The sequence below is a fragment of the Microtus oregoni genome, unplaced genomic scaffold (genome assembly GCF_018167655.1).
Source record: "Microtus oregoni isolate MIOR12 unplaced genomic scaffold, Mior012 000013F_ref0000133, whole genome shotgun sequence".
In the NCBI taxonomy this organism is placed as follows: Eukaryota; Metazoa; Chordata; class Mammalia; order Rodentia; family Cricetidae; genus Microtus; species Microtus oregoni.
In genome coordinates, this window is record NW_024543072.1 from 22,077,845 (window position 1) to 22,094,624 (window position 16,780).

Below are 16,780 nucleotides of genomic sequence, written 5' to 3' on the forward strand. Positions count from 1 at the left end.
TTGATGGACAAAACTATTAAATGAAAAATCAAGCAACACAAAGATGAACAAATTTGCTATGACATATAATTGAGCCTGGCTTTTCAAGTAGGAAAATCAGTTACTAGAAAGTTTCCAATTCCCCCTCCCCCACACAGTGTTTCTCTGTAGCTTTGGAGCCTGTCCTAGAACTTGCTCTATAGATCAAGCTGACCTTGAACTCACAGAGATTCGCCTGTCTCTGCTTCCTGAGTGCTGGGATTAAAGGTGTGTGCCACCACCGCCTGGCCAGAAAGTTTCTAGATTTTTTAAGTGAAATTAAATATTTAGATTTTGTTAATAAGATATAAAGATATAAAAAGATATTTAAAAAGCTTATTCTCCGATAAGTTTTTAGACAAAATTCTATATTTCTTAAGTTTTAAAATTTCAATTTTAGAAATTACTCCACAAAAGCATAAGGAGCTTTAAAGACTGGCCTTAATTTCCCTGAAAATTTCAAAGGAAGAGTAAAGACTTCAGCCCTCCCACAACTTATCTACTGCAAAATTTTTAAGCTCTTTTGAATCAAATCTTCATGTTTTGTAAGATTTCAAGTAAGAATTTTAAATGAACCATAGATTTCGGTATTTTAAATAAGAATTTAAAGTGGACCATAACAGTGGCCTAATGTACATGAATTTAAACCATACAGAGCATGCAAGGATAAGAAAGACTTTTACAGATTACTTACCATCCACAAGAGACGGTATAGATCTCTCATTGTCTGAGTTTGAGAAGAGAATCAATTCCTTGTTGATGAAGTCATTGTACGTCAAGTGCTTTGTTGCCGTACCATACAAAAATTGCTAGGAGAAAAGTCACAGCAATATTGTCACTCTTACTGCATGAATTTTAGTCTCACCCCTCCCCCAGATCACCTTCATGACTAACCTCTGGTAGGCCATGTAACCTACGCTGTCTCCGATCCTCCATAAAGTTTGTTAACCATTCTTTCCTGTCATCAATCTTCTTCTTACTGAATGCCTAAAGAAGTCCAAGTAATAATGTCACATATTAAAATCAGTTTTATTATAAATCTTAATTTATAAATGGTAAATAATTCTGGGAAACTAAAGTGCTTTTCCTAATTTTTAATCAAAATTTTATTTGAGTTGCATCTTTTTATTAAAGAAATAACAAAACCAAGAAGAAATAAATAAATAAATTTTACAACTTTAGGTACTATCAAGAAAGACTTACCACACAAAACTAGCTCTGGGAGGAAATGTACAGCAAGCAGGGAGTGGCTAAAGAAAATTTTCCTTAATGAACAGCACACTTACCAAGGTAATGGCAGCATCATCTTCAGGGCCAGCATATCTAAACAAAATACGATGCCTTTCCATATCAGCAAAATATTCCTTTGCTTCTTTAGCTGTACTGGTACCCAATCCTGTATGATTTCATATAAAACAGGGTCACAAGTAGAAATGACTATTTAAAACCATCAAATGAAAGCTTATAGAGAAAGTCATTAAATTGGTACTAATTGATCAAACTTAAGACAGACAAACCAAATATAGGCCTCCTGACTTAAATAAAGCTAAAAATTAATATTTTTTCTGTCAAGCGACTCTAACTCAAATATGATCACATTCTGATTAAAAATCAAAAAATAGAAAATAAGCAGAAAGGAACTTGAAGCTAAAGGAGCACGATGAGCAAAATTCCCTAATGAATTAAAATGAGAAAATATGAAAACGGAAACAGTAATGATATATGAAAAGATTACATTCAGAGATTTAAGAGACCCATAAACCATATGCTAACTTTTCGGATCTTGACTTAGAATTTTAAATAAACCATATATTAATGTAATCATGAGGAATTTTAATGTTGTTTGGATTTTTAAATATATTAAAGGAGAATATGGATACTTGTTTAGATGCATATTAAATAGTGACAGTTGAAATGCTGTAGTGTCTAGAAGTAATTTCAAATTAACCTGGGGTACTAAAAAAGGCTAAATGGTCATGAAAATGGCGATTGTTAAAATGCATAAGCAGTTCTAACACAATTTGTGTGTGTGTGTGTGTGTGTGTGTGTGTGTATGAGCATGCACGCATGTGATAAAACTTAAGTCCTAAGGGAAAATTCTATAACATTATTATTATTATTAATTCAATTTTTCTTATAGAATTTTTCTATGAAAAAAATTTAGTAAGCAGACTGCTCTTTTTAAAATCTAAAAGACAAACTTTCGAGATATTTTTAATCCTCTCATAAAAATAGATTATATAAGCAGTCATTTCATAAAACTTAAAAATTAAAATACAAACCTTTGTAGTATTTTATTTTCCAGGCTTTCTGGTTTTCTATATGTTTTTTCCATTCATCAAATTCAGGAATACTATAAAAGGAAAGTTCCTGCTTATTTTTGCTTGCCTTAAATTAATTTTTAAAAAGAAAAGAAAAAGAAATTAGTTCTTCTGCTAATACTTAAAAAAAAGTGCAAAATTAAAACAATGCAAGCAATACCTTTACAATGGGAGTAATGAATTCTTCAAGAAAACCATGCTTCAAGAGTGATGGCCAATTGTGATGAATAAAATTGATTAGAAGGCCTTTGATGTGAGAACCATCTTGATCCTAAAGAAAAGTAAAAAGTCCCATAATTTTATAAAATATTAAGTAATTTTAATAAAATTTAAAATGTATGAGTGAAACCAAGACAAAATTACACTCAAATTATAGATAAGCATCTTATAAAATAGTATAGATTAGATGACTATAAAGGAACTGTCACTTAAAATACAAGTATAGCTAACAATATACTAAATACCTGTCCTTACATTATATATATACACACACACACATATATATATGTATATATTGTATAGTGTACCAGATTATAGACTGTTTAAAGGTAAAAAGATTCAAACATGGTTATAACCCCACTTCAACGTGCAACAGAAAAGGAAACCCATTGGGTATTTACATTACAGTTATCTTCTCATGACAAGAGAGCTGGAAAAAATCTGCTTAAAATTATATAGCAGTTCTTTTCTGTGAATTCTCCACAAATGCTTTTACATTTTAAGAGACAATGTTGGTTACATAGGAAGCACTTCCTATTCAATACTGTAGTCCTTTCTTGATGGCTGCTACTTTAAAGTCCTCCTGGGTTTTATGCATCCCCACTTAGGTCAACTCTGCCATAGTGAGCATCACCTAAGTCGCTGTTCCTCACTTACAAATGCCAACACATGAGCCGGGCGGTGGTGGCGCACGCCTTTAATCCCAACACTCGGGAGGCAGAGGCAGGCGGATCTCTGTGAGTTCAAGACCAGCCTGGTCTACAAGAGCTAGTTCCAGGACAGGCTCCAAAACCACAGAGAAACCCTGTCTTGAAAAAAAAAAAAAAAAGAAAAAAAAATGCCAACACATCATTCCTATTTCCACATGGGCTCAGTCACTGTGACGTAACACTGAGTCCTGTTCTTTTCATACCTGCTGCTTTTGAGAACATTTTTAAATAACCAATAATGTTAATACCTACCCCCAAATTAAATAATAAAAAAATGAGCTTCATGTGCATGTTTTGATACAATAAGATATCCTCTAGAAGCACACAATCACTTTCACCTATGCCATTTCCTGAGACAATTACCAAGAGACAATCTAAGGGTTAAGAATATAGCTCAGCAGTAAAACATTTGCCCCAGGTCCAGCATGCATGCATGTATACATGCATAAATACATATATAAAACAATCTTGAGATATGAACTGTAAACATGCAATAATTTACAGACCAACCTGATCAGTCATAATCATAATCTTTCCATAACGTAAGGTTTTCAGAGATTCTGCATCATCATAACTTTTCTTGTATTGTAAGCCAACTATTTTAATAATATTGTTTATTTCTGCATTTTCCATAATCTATAAAAAAGGGAAAACATTGAAAGCATTTTTAAATTGCTATAGTACTTAAAAAGTGAGTCTGAATCTGCATTTGAAAATTCAGTTTTAGAAATATGTGTAAATGTCATAAATACCTGTGAGATGCATACAAACCTGCTTATGAGACGCTTCTCGCACATTGAGAATTTTACCCCTGAGTGGGAAGACTCCGTATCTGTCCCTCCCGATCACACCTAATCCAGATACAGCCAGCGATTTGGCAGAGTCCCCCTCTGTTAATATCAATGTACACTCCAGGGAATGTTTGCCACCTGGAAAATATTTTTAAATAATATATATTTTAAGTTCCTTATTTCACTGATGAGAAAAACGTAGCCAGAAAAAAATTATCACAATAATGGAAGACTAACAGTCACTTTATATTATGCTTAATGAAGATTAAACTGTAAATGCATTGTAATGAATTCCCAACCTCCTAAAATTGTAATATACAGTACATGCAATCCCTTCCTTCCTTTCTTCTCTCTGTCTGTGTGGTCATGTGTACTCGTGTGAGGCCAGAGCAGGAAGATAGCTGTTGTCCTCTATTGCTCTTCACCTTGTTAATAACCTTGAGACAGAGTCTTTCACTGAACGGGAAGCTCACTACTTCAGCTAGGCTGACTGGCTAGCAAGCTCTCAGGATCAATTGCATCCATACCAATGTCCCACAGTGCCGGGGTAAAGACACACACAACCATGCCCAGATTTGTACATAGGTGTTGGGGATTCAAACTTGGGTTCTTATGCTTGCACTGCTAGCACTCTTACCCACTGAGTCATCTCCCGAGCCCCATATGAAGCAATTTCAATTACACTCTAAACAGAAAATAACTGAATAAATTAAAGGTTAAACTTAAAATCTTTAAAAATTGGTTTGACTCTTACCAGCATCATTGGCATCATCCAGCTTGGGAATACCTTTGATTTTACTGTATTTTACTGATGAACACTTCTTATTCAGCTGAGTCTGAGCCTTAAATTTCACCCAGTTCAATATGCTTTCTACAATGCCACAATTAGAGGCCTTAAAAATAAATGAATCAAAGGTCAGTGGTATAAAAATAAGCTGAAAATTCATAAGTTCATCTAAAATTTATAGGACTGCCTATGACAGCTAGAATTCGGGCAGTTTGAAGACAAAATCATAATGATGAGAATAATAATACATTCTAGTAAATTTTATGCAAAGACAGTAGAATGTTATTATAGCTAGTTACTAAAACTAACGCAGGCTGCAACAATGACCTACTGTACTGAAAGACCAACATGAGAAAAATCCTGTCATAGCAAACTTCATGAAAAATATGGAAGGCTCTTGTAGTAAGGCTCTTACTTCAAGTTAACATCACAAAAGCTTAACCACCCATTAATTTACTAATTGCCAAATTTAGACACTGACATCTCCAATATCCGCCAATTAAATCCTAAATGCTATGAGAAAAAAATACTGATATAAAAATGACATTAGGATAACTTGGAAACTCATGCACAGGCCTCGTTCTACTAACGACTTCACCTAACACACTGTATATTATTTGCAATGAATTGGTGTATGATGATAACCTGTTTCTTTTAAGAGCTAAACATCTTCAGTTCCAAGTCTTAAAAGCCTTTTTTCTATTAATTGCCCTTAGTGATATAGTTTCAGGCATATGAAATAGTTTTCTAGCCAGTTTAATGAAAAGAAAGTAGCAACCTGTGCCAAATCTAGACTACTCAAATAATATAATATCTGCAACCAAATTCTCCGTAAAAGTGACTGTTATGATAACATAAAGTTACAGTGTAACTGAGCTTGGAATTCATTATGAGTGCTTTACAGGCTTCAAAGCTGGACTCTCATGAGAAAATGTGCTTTATTTCTTAGATCCTACCTTTGAAAACCTAATATTGGGATTTAACAAACACAATTCCCCATGGTAACTGTTCTTTCTATTCCCCACCACACTGTACAGTTCCCAAGGTGCACATGGGGAGGGGTTACAATAAGGATGACTTTAGCTAGTTGATTGCACGATTATAGTCCCACTGCCAAAGGCACTTCCCAGATACTTTTAACTGGTGGTACTACTAAAAAGGGAGTCAAATGAGATCCTGAGTAGTGTACAACAGATTACAAGGAACCAAAAGTGGCTACAAAATCCAGTTACAAATCCAAGATTTGTTATTTACTTATACATTTTAGAAAAATTTTAACAAGCTAAAATAATATGTACAAATTCAAACGCAATTTGTAATAATGTAGAAAATACTACATTTTATATACGATATTATCTACATATGTGATATATGTATAGCTCTATAACAAATATGATATATGTATATACGTTATATAGATATATAGGGCATGCATACAAACGTGTGTGTGTGTGTGTGTGTGTGTGTGTATCAGTAGAAGAATCTGAACAAAAGAGTAGACGATGAAAACAGGAGACTAGGAGGCTCTACATAGTTGTCAATAGGAAACCAGACCTTTGCAATGGCCAACATAAAGCTAACACACTTAGCAATGTAATTCCATACTTTTGTGCTCAACAAAACAATTAATAGTTTAATGAAATAATGTTGTCTACACTTTTAAAATTAGCAGAATGAAGTATATTAACACATAGTTTAAGCAAGCGTAACCTACAGTTACTATGATAAAAGAGAATTTGGTTACAAATAAAATAAATAAATAAACCCTATTTGCTCTGTTCTCAATAATTCTGGAAAAATAATACTTACTGCTTTAAAAAACTTTTCTGACAGTTGGCATTTGGACCCAAAACTTTTGGGCTGCAGAGTCATGTTTTCCTTAGTTTGAGAATCAAAGGTTGGATTTTCAATAAGACAATTAATAAAAACCCATATATGGTTTTTAACCTGTGAAAAACACAACAAAAATGTTCAATATCAAAACAGGCATGATGTGGTAACTCAACGGAACACATAAAGCATCACTTACTTGAAATGGCTTCACTGATACACCAGCTTTGTTCTTTTTCTTAACTACTTCAATCAGTTTACCAACAACTTGATCTACTACGTAATCCACATGCCGTCCACCCTGCAGAGGGAAAAGCACAGAATACAAAACTTTCTATAGCTAAAGGATCCAACAACTTAGTAGTCTCAGTATAACTGTTTTCTTGAGGACTAAGAGTCTGAAAATGATAGTGAGGATTTAAAAGGATATTTTAGGTCACAATGTCAATAAACTATCTTCTGTAATCTTTTCCTCTAACACCAGATCTAGAGCATTTCCTAATACTCAAAATCAGTTCTCTGATTATCTGAGCAGCAAGTGAATGTACAACAATGTAATTAGCATCACTCAGAGTTGGCACAGAGACCACATATTGATTAAAGAATGGCTCAGTCCCTCAAGGGCTGCCTCAGACTTTCAGATTCCCCTGAGCTATCTATCCATCTGTAAAACTAGGGAATCCCGTATTCCACTCAGAGTTTGAGAATTGAATAAGATGGTTCATAAAACTCAGGAACATATTTTATTGTCTACTATTAATAAAAAGACAGTTTTCCCCAAAAGAGTCTCACTATGTATATAAACCACTCTTAGCTCTATACCTAACAATAGATGATCAACACAAAACAAACTCAATGACATTTTGAAGGTTCTTCTTTCTTATTTTTATCTTATAGGCCTTTTGCATATATATTATGATCTCCAATTTTGTGTTTTTATGGGATTTCTATGTGTGCAAATGAGTGTGTCTTTGCATCTATGTTTCTTTTGCTCTTTCTTTGGCTCCTTTTCTTCTGTTTGTTTTGTCCTATTCCAGTTTGTTTATTTTTATTTTATTATAATTATTATTATTTAGATGTTTGTTTTCTAATAAGAAAGAAAAAAATGTACATTAGGGTGGGAGGGGAGATAAGAGGATCTGGGAGGAGTTAGGAAGTGGGGAGGGGAACTGCAATCAGAATATATTATATAAAGAAAAAATATATTTTTGATTTAAAAAAATATTGAGCAACAACAGAGACAGAACTCATGAAAAACCAAATGGACAACATATATAGGATAAGGTACAGGGAAAGAGAACTCCATGTAGCTTCCTAATCTTCAGGAATACCATCCTGTCCCCCAACACTACGGTATATTCGACCTGGGACATCTCTGAAGACACTGCTTATGGTTTTCTTTTTGGCTGTTTTTTGTTGTACACAAGAGTATCCTATTTCACCCTAGTTTTTAAAAAGACACAGAAACCATGTGACTCAGTTCCAATCAATGAGATGTTAGCAATTACCAGCTGGGTGGTCCTTCTAGGAAAACTATTACATCCTGACCGAAAGATGGTAATTGGCTTAACACCATTCCCTCTCCTTAGAACTTGGAAATGAAGTATAGAGATATACTAGTATTTGAGGATAGGAAACAAAGTCACATGCCATAACTTGTAGAAAAGAAAGTTAGGAAAAACAGAGGCCCCTAGTGGCATTAGTGCTCCACACAGTTGTAGCCTGTGTGATGGGGGAGGAAGGGGGACTTTTAAATAAAGTTTTAAATCACTGTCTAACAGAATAAAATCATTACTGGGTTAAATCTGTGTTGACCAAAACAAGTGATATTAAATTATTTAAGAAACTATTAAAACATTAAAAGGTCAAACTTAAACAAGAGTCACAAATCAGTGCTTTAAACTAGCCTACAGTATTTGCTTGCACGACTGAGTGTTTTACTCAGTGGTAACCTCTTTAGCTTAGTCATTCATTCATTTTTTTTTCTTTGCAGAGCTGTGGATTAAAGTCAGAGCCTCTAACATGCTAGGTAAGCACTCTACCACTATGCTACATCCACAGACAATAAATGTTTTTAGGTAAGAAGAATTTTATTTGATTTTGAAATCCAAAGCCTATAGAAGAGGGCTCAAGCTCCTCAGACTAGCAAATAACATGTTCTACAAGCTGACCTCCCAAGAAGCTCATTTCCTATTATTCTCTATCATACTCTCAATTCAGAATACAAAATAACAAATCTTGTCAATTTAAATTTCAGAAAATATGTTCAATAATAAGCACTAAGCATATTAACTTCTTAATGTATATTTAAATACTTTGCATAAATTTGATAAAAATAACTTTAATTTTTATGAGTCAAATTTAACATAACAAAGCCAACATTTTCTTTTATTTCATTATTTAATGTACTGTTTCACCAATGACTTGGAAACCAAGAACCTGGCACTTACTTTTGTAGTTGCAATACTATTCACAAAGCTGATCTGCTGGAACCCTTTCTCACTCAAGGTGAGGCAAACATCCCATCTTTCATTTGCAAGTTCATGGATAACTTTGAGGGCTACCCCAGTTTCATCCAATTTGTCTTTCACATAAAGGTCTACGTAGCTGCGAAATCCATTTACCTATTAATTTATAAAACAATGAATAGTCTCACAGGTCAACAGTATAAATACATGCCACTAGTTACTTCTCTTACTTTTATTCTCATTTATAGCAGCTTTTACCCAAGATACAAGTCATCATGCACTCTCTTCTCGACCCGCTTGTAGAGCATTCATTTGTGTGTATACTGATGAAGTTGAGAAAATATGGTTATTAAGTTATTATAAAGTCTTTCATAAAACTAATTATTTTATGTGACAAATATTACCTTTCAGTATAAGTTAAGATTTGAGGAAAATTAAAGCAAAAGACATCTCTGTCCTTATAGAAAGCAGTGATGCGAATAACAAAGAGGCTTTGTCTCAATCAAGTTGGAAGGTGAGGTCAAAAGCTGAGATTATTCGCTGACCTCCAAATTCACAGAATGGTGTATGCGCACACACACGCACATGTGCAGACACACACACACACACACACACACACACACACACGAAATGTCTAGTTTCAAGGACACAAGAAGTGGAAGAGATGACCTGAGGTTAAAGACTTATAAAGTCTTTAGCTATATGTGAATTATTAAATTACATGTTACCTCAAACCCTATGGAAATTAATAAAAAATTCAAAGGTATTAAATTATACATTATCATTAAATCTATTAAAATAGACTTTTTTTTGAATGATCATAGGACAGACAGAAGGAAAGAACACATACAAGAAATAGAAATTACTTAGCAAGATGACGGCTAATAGATTACATAAATCAACAATCAGACAAGATTTGAAAAATAAGATATAACTATCTGCAGTCTACAAAATAACACTTAAATTTCGTTACAGAAGACACTTACAGGCAACTTCTTTCCATTGAACATGACCTTGACCCCTTTACATGAACCAGCCAAATCATATGCTCTTCTAGTCATGAGGGCCACAATGTCTTTGTCAAGTTTTTCCATCTTAAACTTGGATAGATCTGGTTGGAATGTTATACATGTATAATCTTCACCATCAAAATGTTTAATTTTGGCTTCAGAAGTCTTCATCATATTATTCATCCATGTCTTTAAGAGAACATATAAATATTTCTTTAATGCGTCCAACTTTTACAACACAGACTTGGCTCACAAAACACTAATTTACTACAACATTTATATTTTCCACCCTCACAACAACAAAACACCTTGAAACTGCTTAGTACTAAGGTCAAAAATTGTAAATGTTATATTTATACCAGGTTGGCAATGAAAATAAACTGCATAGCTTTTATACAAAGGCACTGAAGCATCTTCCACATTCAATATGCCCCCATGGACTTTTATAAAAGCAAACAGACATGTTTATCTAATAAAATTACTTTAGTTTATGTAAAATTCAAAATACTTTTCCAAAAACCTACCAACATTTCTTAAATAGGAAGCATAACTCAGCAAGGAATTTCTCAAGTATTCTTTAAGTGGTTACATCTGTTAAATAAAGCGCCCTGCCTTAAGAGAATGATAGAGAAGCTATATAAAATCTAGAAATTCTGGTATCTCTTTGGTGATTGACTAATACATTTAAAAACCAAACTAATTTTTATTTTTTAATTTAATTTTTAAAAATATTTAAACTTCTATTATATAAGCAAAACAATAAAACATTTTTAAAGAAATGAGAAAATGGACATATTACTATCATACCTGCTTAAAACTATGTTTGTATTCTTTGCAAGCCGTTTCTACTGTAAACTTTGTACTAAAAATATTACAAAGTTTTGCACCATAACCATTACGGCCCCCTGTAAAACAAGTTAGATATAAAAATTTTAGTTCATGTTATTTTAAAGGAAATTTATTAACTGACCTATCACAGCGCAAGTCTAACAGAAAACACCGCTATTTGTTGTGTCACTTTTTCTAACTACTGACTGGAAGTCCTATGTTTATGGTTTTTTATACTAAAGAAATATTAGGATTTAGTAATACGATAGGTACTATACAGCATACAATATAGTATCATTAAAGGCATGATTTTCTACTCTCATAATTTAAGAAAATAAGAATCTTTTGATAAAGTAAGTCTAGGTGAGTATGAAATCTGAACTTCTAACAAAGTCACTTCATTTATATCCACTTCTTGGAGCCTTGGAATTAAAAGCAGCTATCAACCTACTGAGGCAACAGTGTATTTCCAAAGTACCTTATTCCTGAGTCTTTTTCACAGGTTTCCTTATATGAGACGCTTTAAGAAATGGGAATTTGGAAACTGTATGTTAAGAAAAAGATACTTATCATCAAAGTTTCATTTAAACTTTACCTGTAACTTTTTTCTCATCATCATCATAATTACTCGATGTTAAAAGCTGTCCAAAGATCAAAGCAGGAACATAAACTTTCTCTACTTTGTGTTCTACTACTGGAATGCCTTTCCCATTATTCCAAATGCTTATAATATTAGATTCACTGTAAATACATAAGCAAAATTTAGAACTTAAAATCAAATGTTAATTTTCACAAAAAGCATTGAACTACAAAATAAAGTTGGTTACAACCAAGATGTAAGTCACTATCAACTAGAAAACACTGGCATTATATTGATGAGGACATATACTTCAGTACTAGAGACACAACCAATGTTAGAATCAGTGAGATCTGCAAGATAACACCAAAAACTTTCCTAGAAGAAGCCTTTCTCCATCTCCAAAAAAAGAGTAAAGGAAGGCAATGTAAAAAAGTGTGGTGTAAACAGTGCAAAAATGGAAAATTACAGATCTTTTAAAAAAAACTTTCAATTGTTTTTGCCTGCTTAGCATATATCATTTATAATCAATATGATTATTTGTCATCAATCATCATAATTTCAAAAACTTTAAGTTTGGTACTTCCTAATATGATTACAAAATGGGACTTACACTGATAGTACCTCTACTGAAAACAGTTGAATTCACAAAAAGGTATATTTTAGCACATATGCTGTACGACTTGAAAGTGTTTTAGGCTTTCAGCTCCAAAGACTGGAAGAATTGCCAGCTTGAAAGAAGAGTCAGAATGCGCTCCCCACATGTTTGTTCTGGTGCTAGAGTACAAACCCACGGAATCCACACATTTTAAGCTTATACTGAGCTACAGTCCTAATCCTATTTGTTTGATTTTTAATCCGACAGATGTCGGCAAATGAATTATTTTAATACTAGCCATCTAATATATAATAAGCTTTAAATTCTCCCGTAGGTTGTACTGAATTCTCTAACTTCTAGAATAGCTGCCACACTATTGGCATGGACATGTCTTACTGCTCATTCATTTCTATGTCATTTACAATCAACATTTTATTCTTTCTACCACAGAATACTTTGGGGAACCAGAAGAAAAGCTACGTGGGACAGTGTAAGTATTACTTTCTCCTTCCTACAGGACATTCACAGGCACATATGCACAAAAGAAAGTTCAAAAATAAAAGTGCCATATAAAAATGTTAAGTACAAATGAAAGAATCTCAAAGATAGGCATGCGAAAAATGTAATCACTTAATAAACAGCACATTTCCCTCCCTCGAATTCTGCTTTATGACTTATTAAATTGGAAACTTAAACAAAATTGCAACTCTGAAAAAACATTCACTTTAATAAAAGCATTAGTTTTATATGGTTATGTGTAGTTTAAAAAATAACCTAATAATAGAAAATTCATAAAAGTCAAAATGTTATGGACAAAATAAATATATAAGACTTTGCAACTTGTAACAAATGCTTGTTACAAGCTTTAAATATATGCTAAATCCAGAATTTAGAAAAAAGGCTAAATGAGAAATGGCTGTGTAACTCATACCAACGATTTATAAACAAAATAAAAATCAAGTGAAAAGTATGCCCTTAACCCTTTTTATTTGAAGTAGTTAAGAATTTTCTACAAGAGGTAATTAAAATAAGGTGATGATAAATAAAATCTGACATTTATCACTAAAAATTCAAATAAATATATGCATATGTCTCACTCATGTCTACACAAGAATATTTGTGGATTATAAGGGAGTTAAAAAGAAAAACATTTTAAGCATCAAATAATGGGGGGGGAGATAAAATGTCAAATGTATGTCTTCTGTCATGTGCAAAGTCTAAATTTAAGCACACATACACACATGCCACACATACTTACACACAAAGAAAGAAAAAGAGGAGAGAGAAAATCAGAACAGTAGAGGACAGAAGGTGAGAATGAACAAGTTACGATACACATATATTAAAAATGTCACAGTGAAACCCAATATTTTGTGCCTAACTAAAAAATTAATAAAACAAGACTGGAAAGACGGCTCAGAGGTTAAGAGCACTGGCTGCTCTGCCAGAGGTCCTGAGTTCAATACCCAGAAACCACATGGTGGCTCACAACCATCTGTAGTGGAATCTGATGCCCTCTTCTGGCATAAAGATGTATTCATATATATAAAATAAATAATCTTATAAAAATTAGTAAAAATTGTTATAAGACAATTTCTCTGCAGAAAACATAGTAAGTTGGTAAATAAACTGCTCACACACTTAACTAGTCTACAGAGTTATTTATTGTACAGCTCCCTTCTTTTCTCTTTGTTGAGATTACTAAAGGCATTTTTTTAAGTACAACACTGCTGACTTTAAGTAACTAGAATTAATATATAAGAACTAAATGATAGCAACTATGTCCATCAAAAACCCATGTAAGAATTGAGGACAGTAGCACATTCTAAAGCAAAAAGATGATAAATTTGAGGCCTGTCTGAACTATCCTACAGACAGAACCTAACTCAAAAGACTAAAACAAATAAGCAAAATATTTTTTAAAAAAGCTCCTTTTCCTTAGTTTTACACCTGAATCATTTAGTTCTGAATTTTACATAAGTTTACAGATAATTAAACATTCACTATGCCTCACTCCCTACTAGCTCTCTTCAGAAAAAAATATAGTGCTTATTCATTACAATTAACTGGTCAAGGAAATACTTTATGAGGGAATGAGCATGAAGGACAGAGAGGAAACAAAATAATAAAGTCCAAAACAACAGGGAAACAAAGCCTTAGAGCTGTGCATAATACACAGTTGATGGTAAGTCGGGGATTACCTGAATAAAACAGCTTAGCACAAAAGAAATCAAACTTGGAATATACTTACGGATCAATAGAAACCTTAATACAGGTCATGTTCTTGTCCCTCTGCTTATTGTCAGCAGCATTGACTACAAGATTAAACATCACAATGAGTAATAAGGCACACAGGTTATATAAACTTATAAATACAACTATATTTGCATCCCAATTTAATAATAGCATTTGCAAGTAGTGACAGTTGATAATTATTGACTTCAACTACAAAAATATTTTTCTAAATAAAACTAAGTTTTACTTAGTAATTCCAAATACTATTATGTTACAGCAAACACATGCGTGCACACACACAAAAACACCCCACACACATATAAGGCGGGGGGGGGATGTTTATTGATTGCAAATATAAAAAAGAACAAAAACATCTAAATATAAGACCTAATCCAAATTTAAAAGTAAAACATATCGTTTACTTTATATCTTGGTGACAAAATATAGTTAGTTGCTTTATCTTAATCTCCTTCAATAAACTACTTAATTTATATGCAGATTAAACTGGCTAACTAGTTCTTTAATGACCTTATGATTCAAAATTCTAAATCTTAAACTAATTATATTTTTTTCCTTCATAAAATTAGTATCTTAAGAAATTATGGGGCTGGAGAGATAGCTCAGTGGTTAAAAGCACTGCCTGCTCTCCCTAAGGTCCTGAGTTCAATTTCTGGCAACCACATGGTGGCTCACAACCATCTGTAATGAGATCTGGTGCCCTCTTCTGGCCTGCAGGCATATATGCAGGCAGAACACTGTATACATAATAAATAAATCTTAAAAAAAAAAGAAGTCTTATACAATTTTAAAACAACTGTGCAGTAAAAAATAACAATGACCTCAAAATGTAAACAATAGATAAATATCTTGATCACAGGTAGAAATATATAATGCAATATGATAAATACATCCTAAATTGTATCAATATACAAATATCTTAAACAGAGGTAGAAACATGCACAAAAAAATAAATAAAATAAAGATGATTTTGCCACATGAAAAAAAGAAAGAAAGAAAGAAATGAGCACAGACATTCAGTTTCCACATTAAAAGATCATGCAATAAACCTAAAATAGCAGCATCCAGCTAGAGGCCAGTGTGTGAATGCAAAGCATGATCGGGTCTGCCCTGTTACTTTCCCCAAGGACTTATAGGAAGAAGTTCAGAGATCCACAAAACCACAGTCTAAGAAACCTCAAGCTATATTAATGAGTTGAGCAGAGAATTTCTATAAAGTCCAAAGCTAAACACTTTTGCAAAGTATAAATACGACCCAAGTCACTAAGGCATAGCTACTTCCTTTTAATTGTATTAATCCAAGGATTTGGAAGGGAACGGAAGTTACTAAACTAAGCTGCCCAACAGAAATACCTGAAAAACTAAATTTACAAGTCCAACCCCCAGTTCACACAATCTGCCAAGATAAGCCCTGTGGTCCTCATATGTAACATGTTCCCCAAGTAACCGTCATGTTAATAAGCGCCCAGATAAGGGCACACGAGAGTACAGTTCTCTGTAGGACTACAAATGCAACACTCTAGTTCACACAAGAACAAACAGCAGCAAAAAGCTTCCAGCAAAGAAATACAAAACTATTACAGTGGGGCATCAATTTTCTAAAGAACATACATATATAAAATACAAAAAACAGCAAAATACTTTTTTAAATTATGCTGCAAAATTTGCTTGAGATATATAGAGCCAATACACTGTCATTATAGAAAACACGTATTACATCCTAAGGAAGTACTCACCCAAAATTTCATCAAAGATCTTGTATAAGCCTGGAACAAAGGTAACCTCTCTGCAGTTCATTCCTACATCTTCATCATACACCCACATCAACTGTGTTAAGAGAATGATTCAAAATATGTTTTACTCCATAAATCCCTAACTCCAATTTACATAAGGTAAATCCATATTGTCAACAAGGTATAGTAGTTCAGGTCTGTAATCTCAACACTAATATGAAGTTGAGTAAAGAGAACTGTCACAATTTGAGGCCAATCTGGGCTACATGTGAGTTAAATGCTAGCCGGAACTGCAAAGCGAAACCATCTCAACAAAAGAAGAGAACAAAAATCCATATTGTCATGTTCCCTATTTAAAACAGGCATTCAAAGTGGAGCATGTATAACTCCAGATAGAGTCAAGTTTAGTAGTGAAAATGAACTTAACTAAAACTGAAAACTTATTCATTTTGTATTGCTTGTATTTCATTCACATATAAAGTCAGTTTTAACTTTATAATAGCTAAGTAATAGTTTGTGTGTAGCCATGTGTAAGGCTCTGGATCCAATCCCCAATGCCAAACAAAACACCTCTGATTTCAGTTTCTTTGACAGTTTCAGAAAGCATAGGTTAGCAGTCCTAATTCTAACCATTCTA

The 16,780-nt window shown here is 33.1% G+C and overlaps 1 protein-coding gene across 1 annotated transcript in view; it reads right to left on the reverse strand.

Annotated features, from left to right (window-relative positions):
* Window positions 1-16,780, reverse strand: part of Top2b (DNA topoisomerase II beta) — a 61,298-nt gene that overhangs the window by 25,686 nt on the left and 18,832 nt on the right. Inside the window, exons 3-18 of the mRNA XM_041662943.1 lie at window positions 16,147-16,237; window positions 14,409-14,472; window positions 11,578-11,723; window positions 10,962-11,059; window positions 10,131-10,343; window positions 9,127-9,300; window positions 6,876-6,977; window positions 6,656-6,793; window positions 4,814-4,952; window positions 4,040-4,197; window positions 3,779-3,904; window positions 2,500-2,610; window positions 2,301-2,406; window positions 1,305-1,414; window positions 913-1,005; window positions 713-827 (exon numbers count right to left, since the gene is read on the reverse strand). Coding sequence (XP_041518877.1) covers window positions 713-827; window positions 913-1,005; window positions 1,305-1,414; window positions 2,301-2,406; window positions 2,500-2,610; window positions 3,779-3,904; window positions 4,040-4,197; window positions 4,814-4,952; window positions 6,656-6,793; window positions 6,876-6,977; window positions 9,127-9,300; window positions 10,131-10,343; window positions 10,962-11,059; window positions 11,578-11,723; window positions 14,409-14,472; window positions 16,147-16,237 — 1,984 coding nt within the window. The remainder of the gene's footprint in view (window positions 1-712; window positions 828-912; window positions 1,006-1,304; window positions 1,415-2,300; window positions 2,407-2,499; window positions 2,611-3,778; window positions 3,905-4,039; window positions 4,198-4,813; window positions 4,953-6,655; window positions 6,794-6,875; window positions 6,978-9,126; window positions 9,301-10,130; window positions 10,344-10,961; window positions 11,060-11,577; window positions 11,724-14,408; window positions 14,473-16,146; window positions 16,238-16,780) is intronic.